This window comes from Lissotriton helveticus, chromosome 1_1, assembly GCF_964261635.1.
Source record: "Lissotriton helveticus chromosome 1_1, aLisHel1.1, whole genome shotgun sequence".
In the NCBI taxonomy this organism is placed as follows: domain Eukaryota; kingdom Metazoa; phylum Chordata; class Amphibia; order Caudata; family Salamandridae; genus Lissotriton; species Lissotriton helveticus.
In genome coordinates this window covers 855,684,010-855,710,142 of record NC_136057.1, presented here as the reverse complement: position 1 = coordinate 855,710,142, position 26,133 = coordinate 855,684,010, and the positions used below count along the sequence as shown (strand labels likewise).

At 44.2% G+C, this 26,133-nt stretch overlaps 1 protein-coding gene across 2 annotated transcripts in view; it reads left to right on the top strand.

The window, feature by feature from the left end:
* Positions 1–22,891, top strand: part of SLC38A4 (solute carrier family 38 member 4) — a 222,491-nt gene extending 199,600 nt beyond the window's left edge. For both annotated transcript variants that reach the window (XM_078675373.1, XM_078675364.1), the window contains exon 16: positions 20,606–22,891. In XM_078675373.1, the coding sequence (XP_078531499.1) occupies positions 20,606–20,707 (102 nt within the window). In that variant the 3' untranslated portion in view covers positions 20,708–22,891. The remainder of the gene's footprint in view (positions 1–20,605) is intronic.
* Positions 22,892–26,133: the final 3,242 nt, after the last annotated feature.

The window sequence follows — 26,133 nt, the reverse complement described above, 5'->3', positions numbered from 1 at the left end:
AAAGTTCCTTTCTTCTCGTTCCTTTACAGTCTCTTTTTACTCCTTTTGTCTTTTAGAATCACACAACTGGAAGCTGACAACCTTTTTCGCAAAAAGTCCTTTAACAGTTCAATAAAGACAACCCTAGCCCTTCTCCATCAACTCAAGGGAAGTTCCCTAATATTCTCTGCTTCCTGGGCGCTAGGTAATCTTCTTTTTTCTGCTCGCTTTATTTACAAAGTCCTTTAAGCATCTACTATCAGGTTTGTGCCTGCAGCTTCGATAGCAAAGTTCAGTATTTCCAAACGAAGATTGTGCTCTTCATGGGCTGTTATCGTTGTACCAAAGTCGGGGAATTGCAATTCTGAAAGAAACATGTGTTTTAACTTGCTGAGGCGGGGAGGTCTGGGGAGCATGAATGTTAGTGACCCTTCTTGTTCGACTCCGGGTACCAACAGTCGTATTTCCACGGTGACGATGGGCTCAGAACTGGACACCACCACCGCTCGAATCCTCCCTGTCTCCTGTTTCAAAGACATTTGTCGCCAGATATGTCCACTCAGGTGTGGAGTATCTTCTGCTAGGCACACGCACTCTTCTTGACCTTCTTCGGTCCGGTGCTTCAGCGCCCTGAGCACCTTCTTCCGGGTCTGAATCTTCTGATATCGGAGGAAGGGTTACCTCTGGAGTTGACCTCAGGCTAGAGCTCCTTCTTTGCGGCCAATTAGCTTCTCCACGTGCCCTTCTACTCCTTCTCCTTCTTGTCTGCTCTCGCTCTCTGTCAGACCTGTCAGTGTCTGACTCGTACTCCCAGCTACTTTCTCCTTCTGTAGCGTCGTCTGTTTCGCTGTTGTACTGACCGTCCTCAGCTTGGTCAGACTCGTTCCCTGCTTCCGCTGGCACCTCTACAGCTTGGCTAGCCCCCTCTATGGCTTCTCGGTCTTCTGCTGGACGTCTATCCGAGAGAGGAGCTGTTTCTTCCCGAGGTGCTGGAACCCTTCGCGTATGTGACGCGTGGATCCAATTGGGCAGGCCTCCCACCTTCACAGCCGTATTCGCGATCAGGATGATCTGGAAGGGCCCACGCCAACGAACATCCAAGCAGCTTCTTCTCACATGTTTTTTCACCAGGACCCAGTCCCCAGGATACAGGTCATGGCACGGGCCCTGGCACGATGGAACCTCGGCAGCCTGCACCTGAAGGGACACAGAATGAATGGCGTCAGACATCCCCTTACAATAGTCCAGGATCATATCATCTGTGATATTTAACAGTGCAGTAGTTGGGACAGATGGCAGCCTCATTGCTCTCCCCATTAACACCTCATGTGGTGACAACCCCGTTCTTCTGTCTGGGGTACTACGAAGGCTCATGAGGACCAATGGCAGGGCGTCAGGCCAACTCAGGGTCGTTGAGGAGCACACTTTTGCAATTCGGGCTTTGATCGTGCCATTGATCTGCTCCACAATTCCTGAGGCTTCTGGTCGGTAACTGCAATGCAATTTCTGATCTATGTTCAGAGCCACACAAATCATCTTCACAAGCTCGCTGTTGAAATGCGTTCCCCTATCTGATTCCAAAGAGGCCGGCACCCCGAAGCGCGGAATGAGTTCCCTAAGCAGTAACTTAGCCACTGTGAGGGTGTCGCACCTACGTGTAGGGTATGCCTCAACCCATCTGGAGAATACACAAACAACCACCAGGACATAGCGGAGGCGGTTGCACCTCGGCATTTCAATGAAATCTATCTGCATTCGATTGAATGGACCTCCAGACCTTCCTATGTGACTCAGTGCAACTGGTGTTCTTTTCCCTACGTTCAGCTGCTGACAGGTCACACAACGCTGGCACACTGCTTCTGCTGCTATTCTAAACTTAGGATTGTACCAAGTCTGTCTAAACACTCTCAGCATAGCGTCTCTCCCTAGGTGTACGGGACCATGTATGTGTCTGGCCATTGGGCTCACCATCTCATTGGGCAACACTGCTCTGCCATCTGCTGAGACCCAAAAATGGGACTCACCCACTACACATCCTGCCTTTTCCCATGTTTCTTTTTCAAAATCAGGAGCATTTTCTTGCATGTTTGCCAGTTCATCCCAAGTATCAACAGTTTCCAATATCATGGCTAATTCAGTCCTTACATTTATTCCACCCACTTCCACCTCTGTGAAAGAGTACCCTTGTTCTGCGCAATACCGCGCGACTTCGTCGGCATATCTATTGCCTTTCGAAACGAAGTCCTCATTTCTGGTATGTGCGGTGCACTTTACAACTGCGATACCTGCTGGACATTGCAACGCCTCTAACAACAGGCGCACAAACTCTCCATTGCGAATGGGAGAGCCTGAAGAGGTCATGAACCCTCTTTGAGACCATAACTGCCCGTAATCATGAACCACCCCATAACCATATTGGCTGTCGGTGTATATGGTGACTCGAATTTGATTGCTTGCCAAGCAAGCACGTGTCAAGGCAATAATCTCGGCTACCTGAGCGGAGTGTACTCCTTCCAGGCACCCAGCTTCTACAACTCCAGTAATTGTACAAACAGCGTAAGCTGCTCTCAACTGCCCAACTTCGTCTCTTACACATGAGCCATCGACAAAGAAAATTTCATCTGGGTCGGTCAGTGGCTCATCTACGATGTCGGGTCTGGGTTTGGTGCATAGTTCAGTCACATCGAGGCAGTCATGGTCTGTACATTCATCATCATCCTCGATATCATTTGGGAGTGGCATCAAGGTGGCAGGGTTCAAAACAGAGCATCTCTTGAGGGTCACATTCTCTGCAGCAAGAATAACTTGCTCATAGCGCGTGAGCCTGCTGTTGGTCAGATGCTGTGTTTTGGTCCTGGTCATCAACAGTTCAACAGAATGGGGCACGCACACCTCTAACGGGTGCCCCATGACGATATTTTCACATCTCTCAATGCTGACACCCGTTGCAGCAACGGATTTGAGACATCCGGGCAACGCTGCGGCTACTGGGTCTAAAGTAGCCGAGAAATAAGCAACTGGTCTACGGGCATTCCCATGGATTTGGACTAACACAGACAACGCGCAACCTTCTCTCTCACAACAGTAAAGCAAAAATGGTTTATTGTAATCAGGCATTCCCAATGCCGGAGCACGACACAGGTCCTCTCGCAGCTGTAGGAATGCCATCAAACAGTCTTTGTCCCATGGTACCGGATCGCTCACCTCCTTATGCGTCAGTTTTTGCAAGGGCTTTGCTTTCAGTGAAAAGTTCGCGATCCACTGTCGGCAATAACCCACCATCCCTAGGAACATCCTGACCTCTCTCTGTGTCTTAGGCGCATTCATTTTCATGATCGCCTCTATCCTGTCTGGTGACACCTTTCGCTTGCCTTTCTCTATTCTGTGTCCCAAGTACTGCACTTCTGTCAGGCAGTACTGCAACTTTCCCGGGGACACCTTGTGCCCATTGGCAGCTAGGTGATTTAACAAAGCAATGGAGTCCTCCCTGCAAGCTTCTTCTGTTTCTGACGCCACGAGGAGGTCGTCTATGTACTGGACCAGAACTGACTTCTGGGGCAGCACTAGACTTTCAAGATTTTTCTTCAAAAGCTGGTTAAAGATCGATGGGCTCTCTGTATACCCCTGAGGAATACGACACCATGTTAGGACGCGACCTTCCAGCTTAAATGCGAAAAGAAAATGGCTTTCTTCGTCCAGGGGGATCGAAAAGAAAGCCTGACAAAGATCAATCACAGTGAACCACTCAGCTTGGAATGGAATCTGAAACAGTATCACTGATGGATTCGGTACCACTGGACAACACGAAACGACTATGTTATTAATCTTTCGAAGGTCCTGCACTATCCGAAATTTCCCATTTGGTTTCTGCAGACCCATAATCGGGGAGTTGCATGGACTACCCACGATTTCTTTCAGTATTCCCTGTTTAATCATGGACTCGATCACGGGTTTTATGCCTGCAATCGTTTCTGGAGTCAATTTATATTGGGGTGTTCTTGGGAACTCAGCATGCGGTTTCACTACAATTTTCACTGGGTCCACCCCTTTGACCAATCCAATCTCTTCCCCAGTGAAGTCCCATACTTCTGGTGCCACTGTCTCTCTCAAGTCCCAGGGGAGCTCATCTACTGTCAAAGTAGGGTACAGCTCCACGCATATTCTTGAGTTTGCAACTTTGAAGTCTGCGTCATCATCATTGGTCAATACCTCCACTCCCTGAGGAGTACAGTATATTGTACAATTCAATTTACACAACAGGTCTCTGCCTAGCAGACACACAGGACTTGAATCGCAAACCACAAACTGGTGCTCATCGCTGTACTTCCCTATTTTCACCTGTACCGGTTCTGTCAATTGGCTGGTTATTCTCCTGTTTGCGACCCCCACCACTTGTATGGTCTCTCCAGACATGGGCAGGTCTGGAACTGCAGCTGATCTGATCGTGGACCTAGTGGCTCCTGTGTCCACCAGAAATGTCGTGGGGCACCCTGCTACTTCTGCTTCGACATAGGGTCCCCTCTGGTCCACCTCCAAGGCTGCCCCGAGGGTGCAGTCTTCTCTTTCCACTCTCTGTCCGGTTAATGGGTCCACATAATAGCACTCTTCTCCTTCTACAAACAGGGGCATCTGTCTATAGGTCTTACCCATATTCCCTACTCGGGGAGGTTGCGGGAACTGGGCTCGGGGAGGAGCCCCCCCCCCTTTTAGCACCTTTCCCTGGTATGGCGTCACCCCTCTCGTAGGCGCTCTCTGGACCTCTTCCTCCTCTTCCTCTTGTTCTCCTATCTCTACGTTGTAGGGACACTCGCGTTTCCAATGCCCCACCTCGTTACACTGGTGGCACCTAGTCGTTTTCTTCAAGGCAGCTATGTCTATTCTGGGTCTAAAGGTGGAACTCTCCTCATTGCCCTTGTTCTGACTGTACTGCTTCTTTCCTCCTGTACCTGTTCCTTGCTGCTGTTGCTGCTGTCCCCCCTTCCCTGCTGCCTGCATCTGTACCACCATCAATTTTTCTTTTAGTTTCTTAGCCTTGGAGTCTATCTCATCACAGCAGTACCTGGCATATCTCAGTATTTCGTCTAGGGGTCTATTTTGCCAACAAATCAAGTGTTGCTGAATCATTAAACTAATATCCGGTCTCAGTCCCAGGACGAACTTGGACACAAATTGCCCTATGTCTTTTGGATCCATTACATCCAAGCCGCTATACTGTTTAAACGCCTTCAGCAATCTCTCATAATATTCGTGGACTGTCTCTTTGGGTTCCTGTCTGGTTCGGTCTATTTTGACCCAATCTATGTCTTGCATTGGCACTTTCTCTTTCAGCCAAGTCATCACTCTCTCGAATTTTGCCATCACAATCTCGGACGGCCCATTAGTCTTAGCATCTCTCTCCGGCTCCGTTGTGGGCCACTCAGCGCTAACCTTGCATGCTGTCCACAGATCTCCTGGTACTACAATGTCAAACAGCGTGTTCAGATCTATCCATAGGACCTTTGAGATTTTTACAAATCTCTCAACTTGCTTGTACCACTCCACTGGGCTTTCCCGCAATTTGGGGAAGGAGGTGGTAAAAGCAGCTAAATCTCCCCTACTCCAAGGGACATGTACATAATTCCCATTTGCGACTTCACGCAAAGGGTATGCTTCTATTCCCTGCAGCCTTCCTGGTGTCGTACCAAGCGTGCTTCTCCTGACGGTCCCTTTCTTGGACCACCTCTCTTCCCACTTATCTAGTGCCCTCCATGTCCTTATTCCAGTGATCAGTTCCCTTATGTGCGTTTTCAGCCCGATCGTTCTCCTCTCATCTAGGTCTCGATCTGTATAATGTAGCCTGTGGTTACCCTGTAATGCTTTGGTTCTTGACAGGTCCACCACATATTTGCCTGCTAGTTCGACTAACTTCTCATGGATTGCTCTCGCTTTTCGAGTGATGTCCTTTGCCATATACAGTATTTCATCTTGCTCATACATTTCCATTCTTTCTAAAGGCAGGGTACCATCTACCATGTCATCCAGGTCTGACCTTAAGCTGGCGACATCGAGTCTCTTAGCTTTTATCTCAGCTCGCAATATGTCTTTCGAAGGGGGCTCACTGGTCTCCCTACCATCCCAACTCCGAGCTCTACGTTTGGGCTCGGGAGAGTTAATGAGTGCTCTCCCTTGCTCCCATCTCTCCAGGTCCCATGCTCGGCCATCCGATCTTGGAAGGTGATGGAACACGGGCCTGTTACCCCCACTCTTGCTCTGCCCACTCTCTCCTGCTTCTTTCCTTTCACCATACTCCTCTCTGTTATTTTCCCTCTGGTCGCTACTCTCCCTTTGCCTAGTATCGCTCAGTATCCGATACGATCCTTCCTGGTTCCCCATATTCCCTGGGCTGCGCTCATTTCCGTCATCACAGGGACTATGGTGCGACCTCTCACAACTCCCATTCTGTTCTCTGGTGCCGGGCACACAGTGTGGACACTTAAAGCTGTTTCTGTACTCTTGCGCTCTCCTCTCCCCTTCACTGAGAATTGGGCACGCCACCCCTCCACTCCCGGGGCCCCCGTTTTCCAGGTCTGTTCTATCCCCACTCCGGGCCCAATGGGTGACTCCCCTACTATCTCTCTCTCTCCAGTCCCACTCCGGGCTGCTCTCCCCAGCCCCGCAGTGAGTCCGAGCTCGGCTGTCCTGACTTTCCCTTTCAGCTTCTGCAGCTATGATGCTCTTATGAGCCTCCACTGCCTCATCCCACTTCTTCATGTACTCATTTAGCTCTTGAAAGGATTTTCGTCCAGATCCCCTCAGATCCACTGGCCATCTAGGGCCCCCGGGATCCCCTCCTGGATCCCCTGCTGTGTGCATCGGGGTGCTCCACTCTCTGGGTATCGGCATCTGACTTGGGGAATTGATCGTATCGTTCCTCCTTGCCGTCCCTGCTCTTTCTCTGTCCTTCCGTACCCGTTCTTCCCCTCTTGCTCTCTCTTGGTCATATATCGATACTATAGGACCTATGGTAACAGGTACCTGCAGTGCAGCTGGTAATTCGTAGGATGTGGCGCACTCCGTTTCCGGCGCTCTTTGTACCACAAACCTCCCGACTACCTGTTGCACCTGACTAGGCTGGGACAGCTCTTTCTTTGCCTCAGGATCCCACTCTGTACTGGGAAGCGGTCCATGCTCCCCTGCATTGCCCCCCTTTTCTCTTTCACTATGCTCGACCTCTCCCCCTGCTCTATTATACGGGGGTGGCCTGTCTGTCAGTAATCTGTTTATCAGGCTGTCCTCTGTTTCGCTCTCATCATCTTCTTCTAGGGGGCTTTTATTACCGGGCACCTCTAACACTGGGTACAGTTTATTTACTTCCATGTTATGCACTCTCCATCTTTTAGCATCCGCATCCCACCTGGCATCCTGCACTGCCCTTACCGATCGTTTCACCCTTTCTTGTCGTCTGTTCATATTTTTTTCATGCGCTGCCCTAATCCATGCATCAAGGGCTTCAAACTGGGTCGGTCTAGGCAAGGGTCTCATTGAGGTCATGACTGATTTTAATCGATGTAACACCTCTAATCTGGACGTCCCGTACTTCGGGAACGTCAGTTCCTCATTTCCTTCCGTAATCTTACTCCACTCTGATATCCAAAGGATCGTATGCAGCCCAACATTCACTGCCATGTAACGAGCCGGCGTACCCTCCGGCGGGGCTTCTTCCCCCTCATACGATCCCCGCTTCTCTTTTTTAAACGCCGCTCTCAGCCATTTAAAACACTTCATAATTATGCGCACAATATCCAGCCTCGCTACTCTGTTTACTTCCTGATGACAATCCACCAATCCTAACGCGGCTTTGCTAACTTGGCCTATCGCAGCGCGGTCTTTCTCCGGTCGGCCAATCCCAGCTCGCCACTTTCTGACGTCTTTGCTAGCTGGCCTATCACAGCACGGTCTTTCTCCGGTCAGCCAATCACTGCGCGACACTTCCTGACGTCACTTTTCTCCGCTTCGCAGCAGCACCCCTCCTTTCTCAACTCGTCTCCCGGTCATGCATGCGTCCCATTCATACACCGAAAAATGACTACTTCCGACCAAGCGGTCACTTCCCTCGACTGTACGTCCACAGTCTATATGTAATTGTCAACACAACTGACGAAATGTCTATCGTCTCTCTGATAGGTTGCTTACACACACAGTAACCTCCGACCAGCGTCCGTTACTCACGCACTCACTCTTACGTTCCCCCTATCTCGGTCTTTCGGGTGATCAATGGTACCTCATGACCCCCTTCACACTATTTGACAATTACTCTGGGTGTCCGATACACCCGAACCACTTAAGCTCTCCTTGAACTTAAGATTTCCACCGGTTGCGCGCGCTCACAACCTGTTCCACAGTCACTCTACAGACATTCAACTCCGCCAGACATTACAACATAGATACAATACAAAAACACCGCAATCTAACACGCATGACCCTTTATACTCACTCTCGACCGATACTGCTGCTTTTTCTGTCTCACGTCATCCGGATGTTCTTCGGCGGGCGGTTCTTCCGATCATCGATCTCTAGGGGCCTTGGGGTAAGCTAACCTGGCCTAGGTCACCGTCCTCAAGAAGGCAACCATCCTCTATAGCTACCAACTGGAAGGGCGAGATTTTGATCGATACCTTATCACTATTGATCTAAACCCCGATCTGGTCGACTGAACCTTTGTTGCCTGTCATTGAAGGAAGAAAGTGCCTCTGTTACCAAGCTAGTTCACCCAATAAAGGACCCCGCTCCAAAAGATCACAAACAACTTCTAGCTTTCAAAAGTTTATTGTAAGGATAGGATAAGCTGCAAATACAGGCATCTCAGAATGAGATTCACGAGATACACAGGTCCAACTACATACATGTGCTCTCTGAAAGCCCTCAGACGAGCAACGGAAATTACCAACACAAGTTCTAAGAATAATAAAGCTATCAGCATTGACGCATATCTCTCCTTCATTTAAGTTGGAGGAAAACACACAGGTTAGGCTGTCCCTACCCTGCTCTAGATGGTATCCCTACTTAACCAAGTCTCAACCTAACAAAAGGTGTCAGCAGTGAATGACCCCCAAGGGAAGTCACTCACTCTAAGTCTCTTGGTGAAAACCTATAGTTCTCCAGTCATGACCCCTCTCTGCCTACCCATCCGCTCTCTAAAGGGTCCTCAGGCATCTGCTCTAACTCCACCCAGGGGTGCTGTCCCTAATACAAAACAGTCAACAACATTTGAGACGCCCCTCATGAGACGCCCCTCACGTGGTGTAGCTTCTGGCTTTTTCCATGCTGCTTTGTATTGGGCCTCATACGTTGGAGTTGACCTTGCTTCTCAGACTCTTCTCCGGCCCGCTGATACCCCTTAAACATTCCGGAACCCTCCTCCATGTCTGGGCCGTCTACTGAACAGACCTCTATTCATATTATTTATAATCGGATCCTCCCTTTTCTCTTGCAGACAGACATCTGCAGCCAAGAACCCAACTCTCATAGACTTCCAAAAAGGTTCGCAACATTTCTCGGCCCAGACATGTACGTGTAAATCAATGTTAAAACATTTCAGGCCTACAGCATTTCTCATAATGATTATAGCATTCAACTTCTTCATTAATTAAAGCATATTAATACTCTTATTCTATTATTCCGTAAACACATCTATAAATCATGGCCCATTAATGCAATGACCAAAACATTAGTTCATCTATGTCGTGAAAAGAAACACCTTCCCCTTCCCTTCTAGCTCTGGCCCTGAGGCCTACCACATTCTGCGTTTAACCACATGCCATCTTACATTTTAGCAGCTACACGACATGGATTCAGGAATAATCACATCTAATAAAATCATATAGTGTCACACATTTCTGTATTAGTTCCACTTCTACTTAAATCTCTACATTAGCTATACATTCAGAATATAATTGCAGATACTACTAGCACTCATGGCATTTCTCCTCATGATTTGTGCTTACTACGGGTAAGTGTGATGCACTCATACATTTAGGTCAGTTTGCGCTCTCTCAACGGTATGCAGGGTCTTTAGCAGGCCTGGTCTTTAGTGTCGTATTTCAAGCCCCTAGGCCAGGTGTGCGCACATGGCTTACCTGCTGCTCTGGTATCGATGAAAATATTTGGTGGCAGGCTGTGCAGCTGAAAACGGCAGATGGCGCGGGTCCTGGCAGTTCTTACTGCTTGCGCGACCGGCAAATCAGCTGCTCTGCCCTGCCATGCCTGCTGCAGCTCCGCACTAGCACCCTTCGCACTCGTGACACATAATGCAGTGCGGTGCTAGTGAGGGAAAGGCAGGGGAGGCACATAGATGGTCATCAGACTCTCATCTGCACGTACAAAGGAGAGGAACGTCATCCTCTTCGGCCTGCCCTGCCCCATCTAAGCTCAAAGTCAATCTGAGCAACTGGTTTGGGTGAGGGTTTGCAATGGAGCCTCAAAACAGCCTAAAGAGCCCAAACAACACTAAAGGGCTACTAAATTGAGCATCAAGCGGCGCGAGCTACTCACAGGGTCGCTGCGAGTTACCAGTAGCTCGCCATCAATCAGTTGGAGACTCCTGCATTAGACTATTTTATATTACTTTTCAATTGTATAACTCTTTATTTCATGCATCATATTCTGTAACTTTGAAAAAGGGTGAAACATTGATAAAAAAGAAATAAAGAGAAATTAAAAAAATAAAATAAAAGTAGTCCTTACTGAGCTACCTGACTTAGGGGCATGACCTAGCCAACTAGAAACCCCATTTTTAACAGCTACTTTAACTAAACAAGGCACTGAATTCAGAACCTTTGTAACTCTTCATCTAATTGCAATGCATGTGTGTTTTTTTACTAAGTCTGGGGGCATATTCACAAGACCTTTGCGCCACCGGAGAGTCACTTTCTTTGACGCACTGGTGGCACAGTGAGCTGGCCCATATTTACAAAGCCACCCTGCGTGGCTTTGCATGGCCTTGCAAATAATATGGCTCCATATTTCACATTCAACCCTTCTATCCACTATCCCCAGCCCTGACTGATATGCAATTCTTCCACTAAGCGCAGTCACTATTTCAATGGGTCGACTAAAAACAGCCTTGATTTAAATGGCACCACAAAATCCAGCCTTGATTGACATGTTGCCACATACAGGATCATGACTCCACCTTTCCACCTTGTTCAACCTGTTTACAGTGGCTTCGGTACAATAAAGCCTTTCACTTATCTAGCTTTGTGTCTGGAACACCTAACCCTGTTTGCAAAGGTTCCGATTTCAAGCTTTCTAACTGCAAATCTTCACATTTCCCTATCCTACGCCACAATTCAGGTCACACCTAGACAGAAAGATCGAAGGGTAAGAAATATCTTACATGTCTAACGCAATATGAACAATCGCCATTCACGGGGGAGTGCAGCACACAATATTCTTCCTGGGCAACACCGTTGTTTCAGCCCTAGCATCTGACAAATATCTCAAGTATATGATCAGCTATCATTTAATGAACTCTGATTTCTCCTCACCTTGCCTCATTCTGCTTAGAATTTATCTAATGCCAGTACTTGCTATCATACAAAGCTGCAGTAATGTGGCATCATCATCATTATAAATAACTGATGTGATTATGATTTCCTATATTGTATGGATTTATCAAACTTGATGGATCAAAGCTAAGTGTTTCCTGTTAGATCACAAGATATAAAGTTGCTATGCACAGAGCTGCCGATAGGGGCACTTTTGAGGCAAATATCCCCTCAACGCAGCAGGGGTCTCTAGAAACCCTTGCTAAAGCCTGACTTTCATCACTGTGCGGGACGGTGGAGATCCTGCCAGGGTGTAAACGACTCACTAAGTTTCTAAAGTGTCTAAAATATTATACTCTTTATGCCAAAATTCAAGAAGTCCTACGCAAGGACGCATCTTGGCAACTTGGGGACCAAAGTTGTGGAATTCCCCACCCTGCAAGCTATGGAACAATAACAGAAGGGTAACATAGCATGCCACAAATGGGCCTCACTAAACAAAACATTCTGGTAACTGAACAATGATCCCTGCATTATAGACATCTTGTTTCTTTCCTTCCTGGGGTGCACAGGAACACTGCCACACGCAGAATTTCATTTCACAGCATGAGCCATATATATTCACAGTTGTAAGGCACTTTAAACTTATGAGCCATGAGCTTATCAAAAAGATAATTTAAAGGTAATACTAGAAATGCTGACATATGGAATTCAGTGTCACGCTCTAAATATTTAGGGTCATTTACTATAAAAGTTGTCATCATAGACGAGATTGTGGTAGCAGATGGTGATACAGATGGTGAAGTTCCATTTTATTAAATACGCCGTAAAACAAGATCCCCAACTTCTGTTATACTGCTGTGCTAAGCATTATTTTTCAACCTCTGCCTTCTTTCAGTGTGTGTGCTGAATGGGTCTCCTACTGTGTTCCCAGTTGGCAGTACCACTGGTCACTGAGGGCCCGGTAGCTGCCACACATATTTTGACTAGGCTTATAAAGGTTATTAGACCCAATTGATTGATTGTGATTAATACCTGGGAGTTGTACGTCTTGCAGGGGTTTGATACAATGTGCAGAAGCCTTGGTCTTTCTTCTGTTATTATAATAGAAGAATCCTCAAATACACATATTGCAGCTGTAATGCAAACTGGGGATTTAGGGCACTGAGGAATAGAAATGTAAACAAAATGATTTACTTTGGGTTTAATTATCAGAGCTATGAATACAAATTCCACCAAACATCACACTATCTGTTATCAATCAAATCCACACAAATACATACCATTCCTTATGTATCACACACATCAAAGAAGTAATGGCATAGGCCCAAGCTTCAGGATGCACAGAAAAAACTTTTTTGTTAAGAAATAATCTATTTAATAAAAATGAAAAACATCATATTCATAAAAAAATAATCAATATATAAAAATGTCCCAATCCCAACTAAATGCGATCTTACAGATGTTGATGGGATCCAGTGAATTCTAGTCACAGAATACAATCAATAACAATGACAATAAGACTAGAATCACATAATATGATCCATTTATTGAGAGAACACACAATAGACAACAAACTTTGTCATTAAAAGCTACAAATCCATGTTCAGGATCGAATTGGCTGGGCTTATTGATCATCTGTAGTTCCAGCCACTCCACGGATTATGTGATGGGGTGTCAACGCGTTTAGGTGGGATCTTTATGTTTACACTATCTTTATCAAGACCTTTATAGTGACTCTCAAATTAATTTTGCATCACTAGAAGACGGTCAATACACCTCTTTTCAAATTACGCATAGTGAGGATACTGGCTCTTTAAATCAATGTACTCTACAAAAGAGTCCTTAGTAGGTTCCTCTCTTTCCGTTTTTGACATCAATGATTGTGGTGTATCTGATTGGCTTTTAGTGGTCGGAACTTGTGATCGATTTAATCCTTGTTTTCACAATCCTCCATATTTTAATTGGGAATAAACAATCTTTACCATCCGGGCCTCACGCAGACTTTTATGATTCTAATCTTGGTTTTCTTTATATAAAACTTATAGCGGTTATCTCGTTTTGCCAAACTTGATGGAACTTGCGCCAAATACGTGTGTTGTGTCCCCGTCTGAAGCCGAATAATAAACATTATTACTTGTGCATACGACAATACTTCTTTGATGTGTGTGATACATTCGGAAAGGTAGGTATTTGTGTGGCTTTGATTGGTAACAGATAGTGTGATGTTTGGTGGAATTTGTATTCATAGCTCTGATAATTAAACCCAAAGGAAATCATTTCGTTTATATTCTATAATCACTGAGGAATAGAGCCTTCTCAGTAAGTATGACAGTACAGAAACATCAGATCATGGCACACTAGCCCCAAATGGTGGCTTAAAAACGGGTGTAAATCAAATTTACCAATGACTGTCCCTTAGTATCGTTTTTGGGTGGAGGGGAGGGCGCTATAGACAGCATTCAAGATGGTAACGGGGTTGCCTATTAAGTGTGCAGTCAGATTTTCATATACAGCATACTCGCTGTGTATGTGAACATCTGCCCCATGGATGGACATTTCTTTGCAACGCCCTCATCTAAGCAACCCCTTTAATTCAGCAAACCTTCCTAGGCAATCGGTCCATTCACATCTAAAACTGTAAGAATACTTGTGTCACATTTTCAGGGTCAACGCTTTGAGGTTACATTCACTCTCAAACATTGGACTAGGACTATCTAAATGGCAATGCTCAATCTACTTGGCACAAGCCTTATCTTTCAATTCACTGATAAATTTGCAGAACCTTTGAGCTGCCCTCGCCAGCACTAGTTGCAAAATACTAACTGACTTACCTACATATGCAATATTGTTTACAAGAGGTTAAAGTGGCAAACAAGTAGGTGTAAAGAATCTATATTATAAATGAAGATAAAAAGGGCATACCCTCCCCAAAGGAGTCCTTTTCTCAGAGATTGGGGAAGGTGAGAATGAGTCAGAGTAGTGTCACAATGCACGAGCCACTACTCCTTGCTCTTCACATTTGATGCTAAATCCAATGACAATAACCAATAATTCATTAAAAAAATCTGCTCAGTCTGGCATGTACATAAATTCTACCACTGCGTGCACTAACAGGCCACACATCACAGCCCACTTTATTTCACTTTGGACTCCTTCCAGAACCATATTCCACAAAACGCCACCACCTTAATTTCCTCTCTAAAACTACCCCAACAACAAAGATATCCTGCCTGACTTACTAATTAAAACTGCCATCCTTGAGCCTTGGATAATGATGTTCAAAATCTTCAATGCATCACTCAGCACAAAGCACTTAAATTTACTACTAAACAAAAGCCAATTCTACCTGGTACTTGATTCAAGATTAAATTAGCAACCCATGAACCATCTGTAATTCCAAGAAACAATCCTCCAACAAGCAGTTGCTATCCTTGTTCAAGAACCACATCATTGGCACACTCTACTCCATGCATACCAGTAATGCATTCCAACCAGAGTAGAGCAGTGAGGTTGCCACAATCATGGTAAGAATAATGTTCTCGGAATTAATGCCAATAATGCTCCTGCCCCTAGATGCATCGTGACCTGGTGACACCTTTCAACACCATTGATCATGTTTCTCTTATATAGACTCTTTAATCATAAACAGCCCTCAAGAACAAGTTAGATTTAATGCTAAAATAGATTAGTAAAGAGGAATATTCAAATACTGGTCTTCATCTGAAGAAACATTGTACATAAAAGAAGATACACCTGGATATAAAGTGTCAATTTAATTTTAAACAAAAGTTATGACATTTATATACCATATAATGGTTTTATAAGTTCAGTGCATTTTGTACGGAAGTTGTTGATAGGGTTGACATAAGCAAAGTTGTAAAATCCACACTCCCTCAAATTCTATGACCTGATGCTTTCAAGTGAGAAACTTAAAGAACCTTAGAACTTGTAGATGGGCATTAAAACAGTTTGACACTCTCTAGCACCCCAAATACAGGCACGTGTAACATGTGGCAAACATACACGCCCTAAGGGCATGTCTGTGTGTCACACTGCACAGGTGTGCATGCACACATGTATTCGGTATTTTACCACCCAATAGGATTGGGTGAAAATACCGACTCTTAAGGGCCTGTGGCACTCTGTGAAGTGCCACCTACATCTCATTTACAGAATCGGTAAATTTACCGAATCGGTATTTTACCGATTCTGTATATTTACAAAATCGGTAAATTTACCGATTCTGTAACTGAGATGCCCCCTACATGCCAAATCCTAAATACCGGTCGGTAACGGCCGAAATCGGCCGTTACCGACCGGTATTTGGGCTCCTACATCTGGCCCCAAATCATTAGCTGTTGTAATTTCTAATAGTAAGAGAGTTTCATTTAGACAGTTTCCAATTATAGTGTGGGGGAAATGAGTACATTGTTCCAATCCTCATCAGCCAGGCCACAGGCTAGACCGTTAGTGTCGCCACACGGGGATACGTTAAAATCACCACCCCAAATTATGGATATGTTTTTAGCGTCTTATATTTAAAGTCCAACAAGGTGGACCTAATCTCTTTTAATACGGGGACCAACTCTACGTTATAAATATTGTTACAGAAATTGACCAGGAGATAATACTCTTGTTTACTAGTTCCCAGGAAAATTATTTGATAATTCGGCTCTAATTTAAGGGGATCTATGTCTTTGAAATCTAGGAGGTTAGATATAAACGTGGTTTAGGAGGTTAGATATAAACGTGGTTTAGCCTTCCCAGCTGTAGTAGGGATAGCAGAAGAGAAGTAAGATTTATATCCATCCAGGTGCATTCGAGAGGTGGTCCAGGTCTCCTGCAAACAAAGCACCAAAAATGTAATGGTGAATTTAAGCCATATATCGTTGTCGATTTTGGTACGGAGGCCCGCCAGGTTCCAAAATACGACATCGAACACTGAACCTTCCCAGTGTCCCCTCTCATACGGCCCCGAATTCTCAATGCTCCTAGGGTGTGCGGTATTAAGCAGTTGTACCGCATCACCCATACCCAACTGTTCCTGTAGGACATTCGTGGATGACGTGGGGGCAATATCATTTACCGGGTGGTAAGGATGATTAACCTGAGATTTAGGACTCTCTATAACAGCGAGTGGTTCCAAAATATAGGAAAATGGCGTCATAACTGGAAGGTCATGTGCGCCCTGTCGCATTATTTTTAATTGTGGATCAATTTTCGTTTTATTAAGTCAATCTGTGTCCTCTAGGCCCGATAGGGCACGAAACCTGTTGGTTAATTGAACGTTATGGTGATTTCCAAAGTGGAGACCATAGATAGTAGGATTTATATTTGTGTCGATGTTATTAGTGCCATCTGGCCTAATACAAGTAAGGTAGAAAAATCCCAGTGGCATGACGTTGATTTCACTTAAAGCTAATGAGTTCCTGCTTTCTGCCCATAGTATGTTCTTCACTAGTATTGGGGTTTTAAATGTGAGGACTATACAGTCACCATGGCAGGTCTTACCGTGAGACCCTACCCATTGTACCCTTCTAGCCATCTTAATCACATTAAACAGTTGGTACGTTAATCCCGTCCTCTCACCCAGCCAATAAAGTGATTTGTTCTTCAGTGAGTCCCAGTTTTCTTTTTGCAATGGGGGTAATTTTGGGATGTTTGTTAAGATGACTACAAATGGAGTTGCCTCGGTGGCAAGTGTAGGTGCTGGTCTATTTTAAACTTATCCAGCTGTTCTCTTTAAGGGATAGATCCAGAGATTGGATTAACCTGTACTCGTTGAAGGGAAGGGTTGGCTCTATTGGTGGAACCTGTCTTTGTGTTGGCCCTATACTCATTATTTGACTCCACAGTAGGTAAAGAATTTAAAGTATTCTTCTGTGAGTGCAGATCTTTTGCTATCCGGGATGTACTATTTAGCAAATTAGGATACTTCTGTGCATTTGTTATCCTTTGATCAATATCTGTAGTGTGTGAGTGCCTGATTGGTATATTTTTATCTATATTCATAGCGCCCAGGTCAGGCATTACCTGATCTCTAGAATTAGCATGGTCAGGGTTTCTTAGGATGCCTTGCTCAATTCGATCTAGTCTCTCACCCAATTGATCTAATCTGACTCTTAAATAGAGATCTAATCTTTCCACCAGGGTCATTAGGTTTCTTATTTCAATTGAGTTACTTTTACTCTTTCTATTAGTATATTCCTTCCCTTTATAAGAGCCTTTTCTGGTTCACGCTCTCTTCTTTCCTTGCTGGCCCTGTTTTGTGGCTAGCAACGTGGTAGACTTCTGAGGTTTTTGAGGTTTTTTGGTACCCTCTCCCTTGCCCTGATCACCCATTTTTTCCACACCCGGTACCGGGTTCTTCTGTTTCTTCTGAGGTGGCTGTATCGGAGAATCTGAATCACTCGATACAATCTCATCTGGGATATGCAAAACACAACCATTTGGGGTGAATTTTAATTTTGAGGTGCCCCTCGAAGTTTCGGGTCCTTTAAGATGATCTAGGGCCAGGACAGAACCTGCTTCCAGTGATTCAACCACAGATGATATTTGCTTGTCTAAAGCTCCCATAGCCCCTGTAAGGTAGCTTAATAATGTTTGCTGCGAGTCACCCGATGCTTGTACCAATCCCCCCGTCTTAGGGCCAGGCATCTTCCTTTTCGCCATAATCCTTATGAAAGGTGAAATCAATCAACAGGATCTATTGAATACAGATTAAATATATGTTTCCAATAGCCCTCAGCTGTCACTCCCTACACGAACTCCCAGTATTTTGCTGATTAGTTAAGGAATCTTGATTAGGGAGATGGGGTAAACTACATACACGCTATATTAATTGCAGAATGTGCACAGTCACGATATAGTCAATCGAGTAAGCGGGAAGAGCAAGTGTTCCTTACTGTCAGTTCTTCTTCAGTGGTGTCCTGGAAGGGGACTCAGAGAGTGGGCCCAGCCCAGCCTCAACCGGCCACTGACGGGCAAGGACGGGCCCGTCCTTGGCCTGCGCGCGTCCCGCGTCCCGCGCCCCGGGAGCCCTCTGGCAATTTCATCCCCTTAAGTCAGCTGGGTCACAAAGGATCACGCCACACCTCTCGCGGGTACCGCACTGCCAGGTGGGAGATGTAGTCTCTTGGCAGAAGCGGCCCGCGATCCTGAGGTCAGCGGCAGCAGCAGCGGGTCAGGGACAGAGGAGGCAATCCAAAAGCAGCAGAGGCGGTAAGAGCAGGAAGGGCGTCCCTTGATGCTTGATTCATCAATGTACCTGTTCTTTTTGAGAAGCTACTCACCCAGCCTAGTGCTACTCCTTGCCCCTCCCACCCCTGATTAATGTGCAGGAGTCAAGATTTTGCCAAAATTCTAGATATGGATTAGCAGCATACCTTTCATTGTCTGCTGTTTATGTACATTTGAGGTTAAAATCCATGCTGCAAGACCTAATGGCCCATTCCTAGTATCTCCATATCTTCCTGATGATCCATTTCAAGCCCTGTAAAAATAGTATATAAATAAATACATCCCACTATTGCATTGGGGAAGAACAGACCACTAATGGGGCAGTCCATATGCATGTGGGATTCTCTTTCACCTGTGCTTAGTCCAGACTGAAGTGATAACAAAGTTAGTGATAGCAATACATAAAGTCTGAGCTAATTTGCAAATAAGGAATGCACATACATTGAGTACGTGCCCATTCAATAATAAGAGTGTTAAGATTGAGTAGGTTACTTATGCAGGCAGAGAACATGACAACAATAGTTAAATAGATGAGTATTCAGATCTTTACAAAATTAACTGTGATTTGAAATGCTTTGATGGAAGCAAAGTAGTCAATCTTCATTGATCCTTTTTTGCATACAAGTAGTGAATGCAATCATTCAATTACTTATTGACTAAGCTACTTCAATCTACGTTAGATCTCCAAACAAAATATTATATCGACTGCAGCTTGCTCAGAATGCTGTGGCAAAAACTACGAAATGATTATATATTTTTCTACTACTGCGATCTCTACACTGACCATCCTTTCAATCTCAAGTAGCCTTTAAGGCCCTATTGATTGTCCTTAAAGCCATCCACCTCAATTGACCCTCATTTCTGGCCAACACATTTTCTTCTATCAATCATCCCGCTCCCTCAGATTGACAAACACATCATTACTTGCCAACACTAAGACCAGAGCAGTTAACGTTTGGAGACAATGTTTTTCTACAACAGTGGCCAAACTTGTCACTCTTTCTTCTTGAGTTTGTGGGCAGAGACAGATCTAATATATTTTAGATGCCAACTGAAACCTGGCTTTATAATAATTATCTTCCTGCATTTATTCCTGGCCACTGTTACGTTTAAGGTTGTGTCCTTCTACAATGCCAAGAAATATCTGTGTAGGAGCACTCCACAAATAAATATAGCAGAACTAAGGCTCAGAGTTTCCCGTTTTGACTGATTATTAGAGATAAATACAGACAGAAACCAATGCGTTTCCTGTCTGTATTTATTTTTAAAAAAGTAGAAAATTGCGGAAAATTGTGCTTTATGTGCGTGGCTCTCCATGCTGTCTTTGTGATTTCCAGGACAAAAGCTGAACAGATAGCATGGAAAGTTGAAAAAGAGGTTGACATTTCCCAAAATACAAGCATAATATTGCATATTTGTATTATAATACTGATTTTTATCAGTGGGTGTGGTGTTTCACTATATCTGGCTATTTAATTTGCTAAAACGGGGCAGTTAGAAATGTGTGAGTGCATATTTATCAGTAAAATAAATGTTGATATGTACCATTTTCAACTCCATTTATTCTCAAAAGACACAATAAATAAGGATAAATACCATATGAGTCCTAAACATAACATAACATGGACTCACACAAATACACACAAACTTTGTTTCTGCATTCTCAGTTTGGCAATTAATTAATTTTTACATGCACAGATTGAAGAGTGTTGTAATGCAATAGAAATTCACTCTAGAACATGGAACCAATTGTTTCTACAATTTTGGCTTTGAATCCTTTGTTTGTCAGTAATATTAATACATCTGGGCTCAGTCTCTGTTTTCAAGTGTTCCCTGACTGTACTTGTTCTCTCCTGTAGGCTCTGGTGTTCCTCATTGTTGGCGTGATCTTCATGATCGGGAGCATGTCTCTCATTATCATCGACTGGGTCCATAACTCCGCGTCCTCCAAGCACCACTAACACATGGCCCTCATCGTCACCCACTTCCTATCTAGCGGAAATGGCAAAGATGTATTTCTTCAAAGGCTGCAATGAAACCAGGAAAAGTATGGTATTCTGACCCGACGCGCGAGAATACAAAGACTGACTTGAAAGCCGCTCGTCACCCAAAATGCGTACAAGACTGAAACATCATACCTTACTGAAGATTGCTGCTCATGGATTGGGAACCTGAGCTGGACTGTATATTGACAGGGTTCCAAAATAAAAGTAATGTATGCTGTGCCAGGGTATTCAAAGGCAGGAGAGGAATGGGATGAAGGTGGAAGATGTACATAATCATCAAAAAAACCTTTTTTTCATTGGAACATTGAATATTGCTGCAACAAAAATGAGTGGCCAAAGTTAAACATGTGCCTTTTTCAGACTATGGAATATGGGATCAGCTTGACATATATGCTATATTCATTGGGAGCTATATAGGCGAAGCTGTAGTAGTTGTTTGAATTATTTAAAGCGCAGAAACTAGGGACAGTGTTTAGCCCGGTAGATCATTGTTATCTCTGTCACTCAGACCGTGAAAGCACAATATAAACTTTATTTAGACTACAATTCAGTATACCAACACATTTAATATGTTAATATTATTGGTGCTGGGTTGACAATTTTGTGTAAGAATGGCCTTGAATAGTGACACTAAACAAGCTCCCTCATATGCAACTGGTCTTCCAAACGTAGCTCACACATTTACATAGGTGCATGGAAATACACATCCCAGTATTCTTTGATACATTTTGAGTTCAGTACAAGGAACTTTAGTTTGCTATATATTTATGTAGGTAACTTTTATCCATAGTGATCAGTTTTTTTTAACGTATGGTACCTTCTTTTAGATTTTTATATATGTATATCTATATATGTGGTTGTGTATGCATTGATTTGTTTAGGTATAGGCTTTTTAAGCTTCTGAAGAAATGTTGAGTTAGTGAGCTGCAACAACAGACATATACCTTGTCTAGTATGAATGCTTGCATTAACACTTATGGATCCATCATCACATCAGACAGGTTGCGTTGGTGTTTTGTCAGTGTGCCAAACTATATATTAGGCTCCTCATGAACCACTCGTGAACTTTCAGTAGATTGTGCCAAGCCATGTTTTGCGCCCTAAAACACCATGCATCACATTAGTAAGTCTGTTACCTTCTCATGTGGATAAGCACTTTCTTAGATTTACAATTAATCAATATCCTGCAGTATACCTTTAGTGGAACAGCAATGTGAATACTGACGGTCAACTGCAGTGTGTCTTGTACTTCATGGTGTGTTAAGAACCCTGAAAAAGAACTGCTCAACATAAAGGCAGCCTCTCATTCTAACTTGTGTCTTAGTGGAACCAAGCAGTGCTGTAGTTTCATACACTAACTCAAGGGCGCCTTGACCATAAACTCACTCAAGGGCACTTTGCTAGCGATGTGGTCTTTGAGCTTCACACATACAATTGAGAAATACCTCAAAGATGGTCCATACCAGACCGAGATACTGTTCCTCCTGTTCGGTAAGACTGTGCGAAAGCACACCTACTAAAAACATTATACATAGTCCAAAGCCAGCCCCTTGTTATTAGCTTGAATAGTTTCAAACTAGAAGAAGCTCTCTTTTTTTCTAAACCTGGCTTTGTACTGCACACCAAGGAAAAATATTTGGCTGCATCTGCCTCTTAAACATTCATTGTTTACCACAGCATGCCATTTAAAAAATGATCAGTTCTAAGCAAAACCTTTCACATTATCATGATATTTAAAACTTAGAATTATACAAATTTTCAGGTGATTGAGATACAGGACTCAAATGTGGTGATATAGTCCCACCACCGACTCTCTTGTTCCAATCTCTTTCACTGCATGATGGTATTAGTTACTAGTTAGTATTAATATTATTTATGACTTTACAAAAATTAATGAAAGCGTATGCAGTTTTAGGTGTGTGTATGTGACCACACAACTTTTAAAAGAAAACTAATACTATTTCTCTCCTTTAAGGAAGGCCCAGCGGGTGCATAAAAAGGCTCACAGTAGATTTCAAGTATCTGGTAGCACAGGAGGTTTTTTTCTAGATCACTTTTCATATGGTGTAGCACTATGATATGTCTTTTTATTACAAATAAATTGTACAATTATGTATAATAAATGAACTTTTTAAAAGACATCTTGTCCCTTTCTTTATGTTTCATTAAATGATTTCCTTACACGTGACTGGAGCATTTTTGCCTCATTAGCAGGGTATGTAAGCTGCAAATGTTCTATAAGGGTTCGGTGGAAAACACCGTGCGAGATTCAATGTTTGAGCAATCAATCAGAAGTCTTCAGTCTCTCCAGTGGCGGCCCGTGCAGCTAAGCGCAGTGAGGCGGGTGTTAGAAATGACAAACGATGGAATAGGGAAAATAATATAAATAAAACCACTTACCTTGCGCTCACCGCATCGCCGAGTCAGCGATGAAGCAAACCAAGGTAAGTGGTTTTATTTACTTGTTGTATTTTTCCTATTCTTTCATTTGTCACTTCCACCGCCCCACCCCAAGTGCTTACCTGCATGGGCCGTGACTGAGTCTCTCATAAAAAATTGATGTGGTTCTTGAAGAGCAGTCGCAGGAAAGCCAAAGCAATATTCCCATTCCCCGAGAGGCCTGAAAGACTTTTCATCAAAGTAACCATAAAAAGATAAATTCATCTTTTTTGATTTCCCAACTCTGCAAAATAGTTTAGGAATCAAATAGCCGTGGAAAGTGTACCTTTAGATACCATTTTGGATGGGCACCATCGGAAGAAAAATAGTTTCATGTGTGGAGATGGGTCATATAGGATGCAAAATAGCATGTTGGACATTTGCATATTTTCTGATTACAGTAGTTCTGCAATACAGATTAAATGGTACCCAGGACCAGCCGCGGTCCGCGCAGGTAACAGCAGTGGGGCCGAATGAGGGGGGGGGGGGAGTTTCGAGGGATGATCAGGGCCGGACTGACTACCAGGCGTTTTGGAATCCTGCCGAGCTGGGGGTTGATTTCACTGTGGTAGGGGTGACTTTTTTCATGGAGACCTGCGTGTACATCGAAATTATTAAAGCAAAACGAATTTCGTTCAGTACACCCATCAACGAAATCAGCCCCCAGCTCAGCAGCATTCCAAAATGCCTGGTAGCCAGTCCGGCCCTGGGGACGATGCAGAGGGAATATTAATTATTATCGAAAGGTAGCTGGTTTGTCGACTGTTAACGTATTTTGATAGCTTTGCACATAATGCAGCTGAGCCTGAAGATGGTGCCGGCCAACAAGGAGGACCTGTGATGCTCCATCACCTTGCTATGACGTGGTCATGTTTTCTTATGCCCTAGTCAAGTGTGCAGCAGCATGTGGAATGTCATTAAGGGCCCCAGATTGGATTAAAATTCCAAGATGGTTTCCCAGATATCCAGTGCAAGATAGAGTATGTGTAAAAAGGATATGAAAGCAGATAAAAACAGTTGAAAATAGCTTGATCTCTATTAAAGGCATCCCTCGAGTCACTGAAAAATACCAGTAACTACCAGAAAACATACATATGTAGGCTGAAAGGGTTCCATGTCATGTGCCATGAGCCATGGCTCCAACAACCCTATCAACTCCCTCTGAAGCCTTTAAATGTTGTGATGCTAATAATTCGTACACACTTAAATGGTTTCCAAGTGCATTTCATGTTGTAAATTAGAATGATGCAAATTCAGTTAAACACATTTGAGATACATCTCCTCTTATTTGATTTCTCCTAATTTTCAACAAAATCTGGAAAGCACACGTTCAAATAAAATGTAATAATGCTACAAGCCAGGCCCACTAACCGGCCCATTTCCTTGAGCCTCATAGTGCTGGACTATGACTGCAAGGCCCATGGGAGAGAGACCAGGCCTCTAGGGTTGTATCTGCTCAGTATTTTACAAGCATAGATAGTATTTTCATGTCTAAAACAGAGAAAATAAGCAAAATATCTCAATAGAAAGAACCTTTAGGGATATAACAATGTGAAAACAAAATAGCATGCCTCATCAGCTAAGTCACATGTCTCAAATTAGTGCACAGAATATAAACACAAACGGCATAAGCAGAGATCTTTAAATGCAGGCGAGGCTCCCCTGGCGGACCTCAATTGATCATAGGGGAGAATCATCCTTAGCAGTGGCTGAGGTTCATTCAAGCACTCCATCCTTCACTTTTTTGTATACTTAAGTGAGTCATCCTAAGTGGGATGAATATGCCCAGACATTGGTCATGTGCACATGGTGTCACTGGAACCAAGCTATACCTGCCTGGTGATTCCTAACAAGGATAATACCTGTCCTGGGTGCTGGTGTTCTGGTTTGGGGAAAACCTGGGCTGGCAATTTAGTCTGGACTGTTCCTATTGAAGCAGAATCAAGGCTGATTTGCATATGTCCAAATTGAGGTGGCATGGTTTGCAAAATAAAGATGGACTGGGATGCAGCCCGAGTAATTACCATTAGCTGAGATTAATTCAAGCATTTCACCCATCATTTGTTTACTTTTTTTGTGGACAGTAAAATACAGCCATAATTTGGGCACATTGTGCCCATACCCTATGAGAACACGGTCCCACTACATTTGTTGCACTAATGATAACTACTACCCTCAGAAGGGCCTCTTTCTCTGTGCCTTGCAGCCATGGACCAGTGCGGCAAGGCCTAGAACAGCAGGCTTCCTCCATTGGGTCTCTCATGACTGGACCATGGCTGGTAGGCCTAGAGGAGGATTGAATTTTCTGGGCTTCGCAGATCTACATCATGGCTGTTCTGTACATGAGTGAAGGGACCAGCAGCATAGTAATATAGCCATGGTTCCTAATGCAAGAAAATTATGCGGGAGAGGAAAATGCAGTCATAACCTGGCTGTATTGGGTCCAGAACATCCATGAGCCCTGGTGCCACTGCAGCTGCTGCACATCTGATAGCTATACCCCTGAGAGAGGCCCCAATGAGCATCGCTGCCATACTCCTGCTCTGCTAAGCTCATGGACCGGTGCCTCCTCCCCTGAGTGTTCAACAACGGTCAGCTGCAATGCTCAGGGGAAGGAGGCCCACTCCCAGGCCTCACAGCTCTGGAATATGGCTGCACTGCCTATGGCAGTGAGGCAAGTCGCAGAGCAATGGTGCCATGGGTGCTAGTGCAAAATAAAAGCACTACCTCACTTTTGTCCACTGGCTGCACAGTAAAATAAAGCCATAATTTGGTAACTTTGGGCACTTAATACCCACGGGCCCAGTGTCACTGCAGCTGCTGCACTACTGATGGCTACGTCCCTGACCGATGGCTATGCCATGCAGAAAGGGAATGCTTAGGACCCTCTTATTTGCACAAGAGGTGAAATCACAGGAAATGACATCAAAGGACATAGACCT